Genomic DNA, 11,415 nt, shown 5'->3' with positions numbered 1-11,415 from the left:
ACTAATTAAATTAAAACTATGAAAATTAAATTTTAAAAACCCGATCAACGAAAGAGATTCATCACGTTCTTTTTCCCCCTTTTATTAGTCACCTTTACCGACATTTGAATTTGCTAGTCTTTGCATAGTAGGTGCAATGTCTTTACTTCTTTTTCCGAAGTATAAGGTGCCAATTCGTCAACTTTCATATCAATTGTCTTTTTGACATCATAGTACCAAATTGCTCCTTGAAACCTTGATTCGATGATTATCAGCTTGTTAACATGTGGAGCTGGATTAATACTTGATTATATGATTTTGGTTAAAATTATTGTGTGAGTCAAACGAGTCATTTGATTTAATCTATTCAAAATTTATATTCGAATCAAAATTTGCAGATATAATTTTACAAATTAAATAATTTTATGTGTGGTCAGCTTGATTTTTGATACTCAACATATATCATTGTTAGAAAGTTGAAATTTTCAACATTTTTTGCTAATCATAAAAAGGAAAGAAACTCTCATAATTTTTGCTTGGAATTCTACTTTTGCTAATTCCTTTCCCATATTCTTTTTGTACATCAAAAAGGGAGGTCAAACTTATTGAAAGCTCGAAGGACTTGGCAACTAATTATACAAAGTTACATAAACACAAAATCTTAAATGAAAATTACTTTCGTTTAATGGAAAGCAGTTTCTGATTCTTCCAATTCAATCCCTTCATCAGCAAGTCTCTTATCCTTATACACATACCATTTAGCAAAAACCAGGTAAATCGCCAAATTCAAACAACTCAAAATTGCTAAAAGCCAATAGAAATCATAGAGTCTCCCTTGGTTCAAATTATCTGGCAGCCATGGATGCTTGTTTCCAGTCACCTTATGAACTATAGTAACTAATAATGAACTAACGAAAAACCCTAATGAAAGTGTACTTAAAAATAAACCCGTACTCATTGTTTTCATCCCTTTTGGGCACTCCCTTAAGAAAAAATCAAGTTGTCCTATGTATGTAAAGGCTTCACCAGCCCCTACAAGCAAAAATTGAGGGACCAACCAAAAGACACTTAATGGGATTTGAGCGGATGGGTTATTCGCAAGACCATTCGTAGTTGCTGCTCTCAATCGTTTTATTTCGGTCAATGCTGCTGCTACCATTGCTATAATGGATAAAACTAAACCAACGGCGATCCTTTGTAAAGGGGTTAACCCTTGTGGGTTTTTAAGTAATTTTCTAGCGATTGGAACGATAAGCCTGTCGTAAATCGGAACTGTCAAGAGAATGCTTCCGACGAAGAATACGGTGAGTGACGCTGGTGGGATTTGAAATTTCCCTATGTGACGGTTCATGGTTGTGGCTTGTGATACTGAAAATGTTGTCATTTGGGCATATACGGTCCAAAATATTACAGTGGTTGCCCATATGGGTAACATCCTTAGTACCAATTTCACTTCTTCAACATCTGTTAATGTAGCCAAGTTCCATTTATTTGCCTCATTAAGAGATGGGTCCTTGATAGCTGCCCTATCCAAGAAACTGTATATAGACAATTTGAAACCAATGAAAAAATAATCAGCCAATGAAAAAAAGAAAAAAACAAAAAAAAAAGGGTTCTTATCAACTTTATCAATTATTACACAACCAGCCGGAATTGATCAATTATTTCCCATTTCCAACCAAACACGTTTAGAAAATTTTATTTTTCAGATATCATGAAATGTCATTGTTTCTTGTCATTTGGGTTTGATTTTGATTGTTGAAGACTTAAAAGCTTCATTACTAGTCTCATTAAAATGGTGAGGAAACGTGTATGTTTGGCTATGGAAATAAACCTACAAAAATCAAGAAATTTTCTTGATAGACCAAATCAAGAATTAATTGTATAACATATAATATGTTTATAACATGTAAAAGTATTGTGGATTCGTGACATGTTATATGTTATTTTTTGTTATTTTATTAACTACATCAATTTTAATTGTATAAATGGGTGAAATTTTTAATAAAAATAATTAATTTACTCTTTGATTTAATTAATTTTTTTATTGTTTATTATTTTAGTTTAATGTGAGAAATAAAAAAAGTGTGATGGAAGGCAAGTGAACAGGTTTCGGACAACTAAAGCCAACGTGTCTTTAAAGTATTTTAACTGGGGAAGGTTTATTGGTAAGGATTAATTGGGGGACAGTCTGGCTTAATGTCCCGTGATCTCTTTTTATTTTATATAATCGTATGTCTTCAATAGTTTTACGAGATTAAGTTGAAGTGATATTTAAGTAAATTCATTTCATCAATAATGATATATTTTTCATGATATAAAATTTATTGTCTGTTTTTGGACATGAAACATGACACACAAATATGTTTTCCAAAGTAAAAGTTTTATAAATATTTTTGTATTAAGAATTAAGTTAAATTATATTTTTATTTAAAATTAGTAAATTATTTATATACGTTAAATTAAAAAGTAAATAACATCTTTCGTTAAAATTTTTAATTATTTCTACTATTAAAATTCGTGTGGTTAACAAAATAATTAAATAATTACATATAGTATATCACATGTACCACATGTTGATGTACAATGACTATTTTTAACAGTAAAATAGATAAAATTTTTAATTAAAAAATTTTCTACTCCTTAATCTAACTTACATTGACTATTTATCCAATTAATTGTCACCTAATTTGGATTCATGAATGAGACTATAAAGTATCCTGAGCAGGTTGGGGGGGGGGGATTGAGATAGGGTTGTCATTTATATATCCACAAACCCTATGAAATTTCAATAATTCTACTCTTTGATTGATTTCATATACCCAACTGATTGAGGATAATCTATCATATTGGACCCTACCATAAGGTAGATGCTTGCCACCTAATTTTTTTTTGGGAACATTAACATTAATGCTACTATTAATTAATTAACTATAATATTTTGAATCTTTATCATATTCCATTACTTTGTAATCTTATTATTAGTGGTCCCCATTCCCCTAATCCTTGGTTCACTACTCTATGCATTATGCTACTCTATCTTTTAGATACGTTACCCTAAATAGATTCAATGTTGAAAATCATTAACTTAATCTTTAGTCTTTTCATTATTTAGCATCCCTTTGGATGCATGGTGGAAAGGTATAGGTTGATTAATTGTAGTGTTTTTAGTATTACGTTAAAAAAATTATTTGTTTGTATGAAAAGAAAGATTAATAAAAAGTATTTAATTATTCCCATATATATACTCAACTTTATGTATATTTTTTAATTATTTTAATAAAAGTATTATGGAAAGTCTTATATTAAAATCAGATTATATTTTATTTTTATATGAAAAATAGACATATTATTCTTTTAGGTTAGATTACAAAATAAACTCCTTTTACGTTATTTTTTTTTCTTTTCCTTTTTAATGAATCCTTCGTCAAATAACATATGGTATCTGTTAATCAACATGAACTGTTAAACGAGTTTTTAAATAGAAGACTAACCGGAACTGTTTGGTGTGGGGCAATTTTTGTTTCTTCTTCATCTTCAACCCCTCAGCTGCATCATCAATATTGAAAAGCAACGATGGATCCAATGGAAACTCCAAATGCTTCTTTTTCCAGGCAGCTACGAACACTGTAGCAATTTGGGTCAATGGGCTCCCCACCAGTTTCTTAAACCGGTACCTCTTTGTACCCGATAGAAACACCACTAACCCTATCACAATAGCACAAGCACAAATGCCATAGCCCCATTCACGTCCTAAATTGTCTTGGATGTAAACCAAAATGGTCACTGAACCAAGTGAACCTATGTTTATGAAGAAAAAGAACCAATTGAAGAAGTTGGTCATCTGGGATTTTTCTTCGGGGTCCGAATCATCGAATTGATCGGATCCAAACCCGGAAACACTCGATTTTAGACCCCCAGTCCCAAGAGCTGTAAGGTAAAGGGCTAAGTAAAGAACAGTGAGTTGGATGCCACTTGCTGGGGTACATATTGTGGCGTTGTCCCTTGTGCATTTTGGTGGCCTTAGGCTTGGGATTATTGTTGAGATTGTTAAGACGGTTACACCCTGCGTACATAATTCATACGATACTAATACTTTAAATAATTGAACTTATAATTGTTTTGCTTCACTTGTAAAGTAAAATGATGATAATGATCTTACTGTTGCTTGAACGGTGGCGAAGATTCCGATGGTGAGGTACCTTCCAAGGAATGTATCGGCGATGAAACCACCGAGTAAACAAAGCATGAAAGATGTGCCGAGGAAGTTGGTGACGGTGGTGGCCGAGGTAGCATTGCCTAAATGCATGGTTTCCGTTAAGTACGTCACTAAGTTAACAGCTATACCTAAAGTTGTTAACCTCTCACATGCTTCCACACCTGTGAGACAGAAAAAGACAATTACAAATTGTTTGTTTGTTTATTGTCTAAAACTAAAGCCATAAAAAGACTCAAATGAACGATGATGATGAAAGATGAACCTAGAATCATGGCGGCGCTGGTCCAGCCACCGGTGGTGGACCTCTCGGCGGGATGGCCCTTATAGTCCCAAGCATCGGGGAGGGTTTTCCCTTGTGTTATAGGGAGGGACATTGGTTTATATATAAGGTGAAAATGGGTTGAAGATCAAAGGAGAGAAAAAGAGAGTGGTGGTGGTGATGGTGGCACAATGAGAGCAAAGGGTGGTGGTAGGTGTATTTATAGTAACGAGTGAACATTGAAGAGGCTTTAATTAATTAGACACGGATTACAAACTACTCAAAATTGCATTTAATAAAATATTCTTTTCATGAAATTAATATAAAACTTTTTCATGTATGTGAACTTTAACCTCAATCCAAAAACTAATCTATTAATTAATATAAATTCGAACATGAATTTGATGTAATAACTTAATCTATTCAATCTGAATTGAAAATAAAACGAATTAAAAACTATTTAACTCGAAATAATCTAAAATCAAAATAACTCAAAGTTTAAAATAATTTAATTGAAAACCTCGACTAGTTTAAACCAAAATAACTTAAATCCAAAACAATAAAAAAAACTCAAATATGATTGAAAGCTTAATAGTCTAAATTCAAAAATAATCCCATCCTCTCTAAAAGAAATTACAAGATTAAAATATGTTATTAGTCTTTGAACTTTTACAAAATTTGAGAGTTTAGTATGTATAATTAAAAATTCAAATTCTATTTTTATTTAAAATTTCAATCCAAACATTAAAACGGTAAGTATTTTAATTAAAATTTATCAATTTAATTTAACTATTCTCATATTACGAAGTAAAATTTTAAGTTGAAAAGGAAGAATTCCCAGCAACAAATTTTAATCAAATTCTAATGTAAATTTCCTTTTCTTTATCTTCTTGAATTCTATTGCTAATAATACTTGGCTGATTAATTGTGTTTAGATGAGATGAAATCCCATTTAGGAGGAAATGACAGCTCTACCCTACATTATAGACTTTTGTAGGACCATGTTTGTATCAATGATTGGTAATTATATAAACTTCCATCAACACTTGGGAAGTTGAAATTTGGAAACCATGGTTAAGAAATAAATTAAGGTGAGTTGAGGGATTTTCTAAGAGGTACCCTTCATTATTTGTGTCCACGTCATCTTATCTAGAAATTTGAGTTTTATTTTAAAATAAAATTTTAAAGCATTGAATAATAATATATTTTGAAAAAAATTTAATACTTACTTTATTTTAAATATATAATTTTATTTTTAATTTTATTTATCGTTATAATACTGAAAAAAGATGATAAAGTTTAAATCTGTATTATTTAAGAATCCGACAAAAGTTTAATCTTGGTTTTATTTAAACGAATGAATTAATAAAAATGGTTATTTAATTTTAAGTATTTTACATTATAAATATATTTTGAAGTTTTACATTATAAATATTAATAAAATCTAAATCTTCTCCTCCTAGCCACGAAATAAAGTAATTTTTTCCTCTTGCTCTCTAACAACAAGCATTTGTACTTGCATGGAAGTTGGTCTACGATCATTTTAACTTAATAATTAGTACATTAAAAAAAAACTTAATAGTTAGTATAAATGCTATTAATTATAATAATAATTTTGCATCTACTCCTTAATTTGCTAGTCTTTTTCCCTTTTTTTTGTGGGAATTAACCTAGCACACCAAAAGTTTGAAAGCCTTGATGTCCACATGAATATAATGTTTTCAATTGTTTTCCAAGGTACTAAAAGTAGAAAATTAGAACTCAACAACTATAAATTAATTGTCTAAGGTTTCTTCTTTTTATTTTTATTTAAAAAATTGAAAAAAATTAAATACCAAATTACTCATATTTTCTGGCCTATCAATATTATAATTATTAAAAAGCAATCACACTAAAAGCAACATTTATTTTTATCACCTATTCCCTAATAATATGAACACCTCCCAATTTTCTAACCACTTAGGGATGAAAAAGCACTTTCCTTCTTTCATTAATAGAAATACAAAAGTCAAAGTGAAAATTTCTTTATACATTTTTTTAGTAAACCAACCATATAGTGGCAGGGTGGAGTTAAAAGGGTTGGCAGTGGTCCCGACCTCTCTTAAAATAAAAAATTTTACCTTTAGTCTTTTATAATTTTAAAAAATTTAAATTAGTATATAATAAATTACACTTTGGCCCCAAGAATGAGAAAAAATTAATTTAATTTTTCAAAAATTATAAAGATATAGACTATTAAAATAATAAAATTTCACTTTTGTTATTATAATATATGCAACTTTATTCGCCTCCTCTTAAAAGTTTTTTTACTCTACCGCTACATGGCATATCAGTTCATTGAAAATTCTTGAAATGAGTAATAACAGACTTGACAATGCCACATGCTCTGAGTATTTTACTTTTTCTTTCATAGCAAAATGAATGGTTATCGAAATGTCAAGTTTTAAATAGACTATTAAAATAATAAAATTTCACTTTTGTTATTATAAAATATGCAACTTTATTCTGACCTCTTCTTAAAATTTTTTTTGACTCCATCGCTACATAGCATATCAGTTCATCGAAAATTCTTGAAATGAGTAATGGCAGACTTTACAGTGCCACATGTTCTGAGTATTTTGCTTTTTCTTTCATATCAAAATGAATGGTTATTGAAATACCAAGTTTTAAACTTGCGACATATAGACATATATATATTCTTCCCTTCCATGTGATAGTGTTACCAAGCTTTCCCATATGTCATTGATTTTCTGCAGTTTTAGTCTCACCATATCAGATGCATATTGCTTTAAGTTGATGCGTTTGGCACACGTATATATATGTAGAGACACGTTTATGCGGTTTGCAGTTTTAGTGTCATCATATTAGACTTTAATGCGAAAAAGGGAAAAGCTTCAACATGGTATATCGCCATTGGATATAACACAAATCAACTATTCGACTTCGCCGTATAAGGCAAATATTTCAAACAACGTGTGCAATGGTTTTAAATGCTATATTTTTCTTTTATAAATTTATTGATATCATTATAAAATCAAAATAATTTTATTTTTATAATTTTTATATGATTAATATTTTAATAATTTAATTGTTAAATTTATTATTATTTTTGTATTTAAAATGCATGTAAAATTTTGAACCGATTCAATAGCTATATTATATTGATATAATTATTATATATTTAACGATTAAATTTTTTTATATAAAACAAATAGTTAGAAATTTTAAAAGGTGTAAAACCACTTTAATTTTACATTCTTTGTAAGTAGATCTCTCCTTTTTTATCAATTAATATTTGATACATTGCTTGGTACATAGGTCATATGTACATCAGTTATTAATAAGATGATACAATATTATTGGTGTAAAATAAAAATATTAAAAGACTTAAAAATAAATACTATTAAAATTATTTAAATATAATTAAAATTTAAGTTTAATTATTTTGTTTCTCTTTCTAGTTTTTTTTGAGATTTCGAGTTTGGGATTTGATTTTTATGTTTAATAAATATAATTAATATTTATTTTAAAATAATATAATTATATTTCTTTTAAACCCTTAAATATTTTTTGGGTTTTATATTAATAACGATGTGTCATTTTATTATTAATGATGGTGCATAAAATTGTACACCGACAATACATCAAATATAAATATATGGTTATAATGATGTTTATTATTTTTAACAAAACTTATATAGCATCCTGCAAGTAAAGTTGTTAAATAAAATCGATAAAACTACACATGAACTTTATTTCAGTGTGTAAATTTATATATGAATTTTGATTTCATGCAATTTTATACATGAAATTTTTCTTTGATTCAATTTTTACAAATCATTAACAACTTTATCTAGGTAGCACATTTTAGTTTATCTATAGCACACACAAACAATTATATTAATTCAATATAAAAATAAATAGATATATATTTATTTTTAAATATATACAATTGAATCAAAATCAAAGTTTAATATATACAATTGAATCACAACCAAAATTTCGTGTACATAATTGCACTAAAACAAATTTCATGTATAATTTTGATACTTATTCCTAAATAAAATTATACATCAATAAAGTTTTAGCTAAATGATAAATCCTAAAGAAATTTGAGATATTAAATTCAAATCCCCGCCTAAATAGAAATGGATGGTAGATTCTCTTCCAGATTTATTTTACGTAATTAATTTGATTCATTAACAATATATTATGTAGAATATTTTAATACATCAAATATAAATATTATAAATAATCCCTATGAAAGTTTATATTTCACATGCTTTTGCAAAATATATATTATATTTAGTAAACCTGTTACGTAAGGAGTTTGTCGTGCATGGACGTTACGGGTTCTATCAGACCAAGGAAATAAATCATTGATTCCAACTAAATAAAAATTAAATTAATGAGTATTAATTTAATTAGTATAAATATTATTATCAATATAGGTTGGTTGGAGTGTATTTAAGCGCATTATCCTCCTATTTATGGGTTGAGGATTTTAAGCATTATATATATTAAAAAATAGATATTAGAGCTCGTAATTATGAGAAAAATAAAATTCATAAAATTCTAAAAAATTTAAAATTCCAAAATAATCTAAAAATTGAGATTTCTTTTAAAATTGTTATATTTTTAAATTATAAAAAGCACAAATTCTTTGAAAATTATAAATATTCAAATAATCTAAAAATTCTATAAAAAAAACTAAGACTAAACCATATTTGTCCAAAACACAACCAACACATCTTTAATTTGAAGGGGAAAGAAATTTATCAGATATTTTTTCACATAACCTCATTTTAATACGATTAAACTCAAATGATGTTGCTCAAAACTCAAATTAAATCATAAATCAGAACAATCTAAGTAAATCAAATGTCCAGGTTCATCTGCGACTCCTCCCCTACTTTTTGATAATTAATTAATAAAATGATGTAATTATTGAAAACGAAAGATCTACACAAACATTGATATCAATGTAAGACTCATTCTCTCATCTAACTTAGCTTTTTCTTCTTCTTCTTTTTGTCTCTGTCTAATTGTTCCATTAGACTATATAAATATATATTTATTTCTCTAGTAATGGCTTTTGGGGTTTAGTGATGGTTGAATTTGCAATCGTGGCTAAAGAAAGAGATCACCTACCTAGACTGACAATTCAAACACGTGACATGTTTGATTCCAATGCCTTGCATTAGCATTTTGGGAACGATTTTCAGCCACGAAAAATTTCTCAATAAAGAACTTCTTTGGCCAAAGGAGTTACCAAGAAAACAACAATGGAAGGGAATCGGCCTAAAAAATTAAGTCAAGAAATAACCCAATTGGACCTTTTATGATTATTATTATTTTATTATTTGATGGAATTAGATTAGTAAGATCAAATTCAAATTGAATCAATTTGAGCTTTAATTTTTTTGAAATATTTCATGTTCTAATAATTTTGGGATTAAATCATTTCAAATTTAAATTATTTTTTATTCGAATCATTTGACTTTATGAGTTAAGTTATTCGGTCATTGCAGATTCAAATAATTCTAAGTTTGATAACTTTTATTTATCATTTCGAGTTTGAGATGGACAGAATCGAATTAACTTTTTATAGTGAAACTGGATTTAATCTCATATTTATATTAATGGAATCAGATTTTCTTGTTTAGATCAAAATTAATAGATTTAAATTAAATCGTAATTATAATAAACAAATGAGAGATGCTTTACTTGCTATTTCTTTTGAGCAAATTTTGCTAATTTAAGGATTTACAATAAAAACCTTTTGTTTCTCAATAATATGATGCATATGAGTGGGTCTATATACTCATTTATAAGGATGTTCATAATTATGTGTAAAAAAGTCAACCAATTCATGAACCATTAGAATGCAAGAATCAAATTGTAAGGTGATCGATCAGTCACCCCACTTGGGGTTCCTAACCAAATTTGCTTGGAAGGATATGATAATAAAAATTTTGTGCCTCCAGCTACCCCAAATTCATGCACTACAAGAGATTGTCTCCTATAGCCTATGTAAGAAATATGGTAATTATATATCTTCGTTTTCAATAAATTAAATGTAATATTTATCAATAATTACATGCAAATGGGAATGTCTTTCAATAATCAAATAAAAGGGGTAAATGAAGCCGTAACTTAACAGTAAAGTTGAAGCAGCGAGAATTTTAATATCCCAAATTTAAGTCTTATTATGTAAATATATAAGTTCTCTAAATTTATTCTGATTAGTTAATTAATCTAAATTGAATTAATTGTTAACTTAATTATAAAATTCAGTGCTTGATTGATTTTAATGAAATTAATGCAATCTTAAAAAATCATATAAAAGGGAAGAATTGTCTTCCCTAATTACTCATTAACTTAAGCATTCTTTACCACTAACTTCATCCGTTCGATTTGGAGTGAATTTATTAAGAAGTAAATTGATTAAATTTTATGTGGATTGAGTCCGAGCAATGTTAATAGTTATATTATTGTCAGTATAAGAAGATGTAGATATAAACGCTTTCAAGTATGATTTATCTCCTTATTTAAAAATTATAATGGAATTATGAGGAATTCCTATAAAAAAACTATATTATCAATCAAACTTATAATTTAATAGTGAAGAACTTTCATTAAAATAAAATTTTAATTGATATCGGAAATCGAAATAATAATTGTGGCCTAGAAGAAATCTAAAGAAGAAAAGTATTATATTGGAAACCCTAAGCCAATTATTTTGGTATTTTGTTGACCAAAGAACCCAACCCAAAAAAGATATATAATGAAAAGGTCGGAACTAATAGATGACAATCATACTATAATATAATTTTTTTGGATAAACATACTATAATGTATTAATGTTGGCACTCTTAAGGAATGCAATGGCTTGCCACGGAATGTAGAATATTATAATTGTAAAGAATTCGTTGAATGTATTGCTTCAAGTTCTCCA

At 27.9% G+C, this 11,415-nt stretch overlaps 1 protein-coding gene across 1 annotated transcript; it reads right to left on the bottom strand.

Moving 5' to 3' along the window:
- Positions 1-508: 508 nt before the first annotated feature.
- LOC108480477 (protein NRT1/ PTR FAMILY 6.3-like) lies at positions 509-4,691 on the bottom strand. Its single transcript, XM_017783494.2, has 4 exons — positions 4,461-4,691; positions 4,142-4,359; positions 3,474-4,045; positions 509-1,517 (listed from the first exon to the last, which is right to left on the bottom strand). The coding sequence occupies exons 1-4, from the start codon at positions 4,570-4,572 to the stop codon at positions 662-664; spliced, it is 1,758 nt and encodes a 585-aa protein (XP_017638983.1). The 5' UTR covers positions 4,573-4,691; the 3' UTR covers positions 509-661.
- Between the last annotated feature and the right edge of the window lie 6,724 nt (positions 4,692-11,415).

This window comes from Gossypium arboreum, chromosome 1 (assembly GCF_025698485.1).
Source record: "Gossypium arboreum isolate Shixiya-1 chromosome 1, ASM2569848v2, whole genome shotgun sequence".
NCBI lineage: Eukaryota > Viridiplantae > Streptophyta > Magnoliopsida > Malvales > Malvaceae > Gossypium > Gossypium arboreum.
The sequence above is the reverse complement of the archived record's forward strand: the minus strand, read 5'-3'. Positions and strand labels throughout refer to the sequence as shown.

What these genes read in the sequence shown, in the direction of transcription:
- LOC108480477 (XM_017783494.2), bottom strand. Translation starts at nt 4,572, where the DNA reads ATGTCCCTCCCTATAACACAAGGGAAAACCCTCCCCGATGCTTGGGAC. An exon ending in TCGCCACCGTTCAAGCAACA is followed by an intron (nt 4,046 to 4,141) that starts GTAAGATCATTA and finishes TTATGTACGCAG; the next exon opens with GGTGTAACCGTCTTAACAAT. An exon ending in CCCCACACCAAACAGTTCCG is followed by an intron (nt 1,518 to 3,473) that starts GTTAGTCTTCTA and finishes GTCTATATACAG; the next exon opens with TTTCTTGGATAGGGCAGCTA.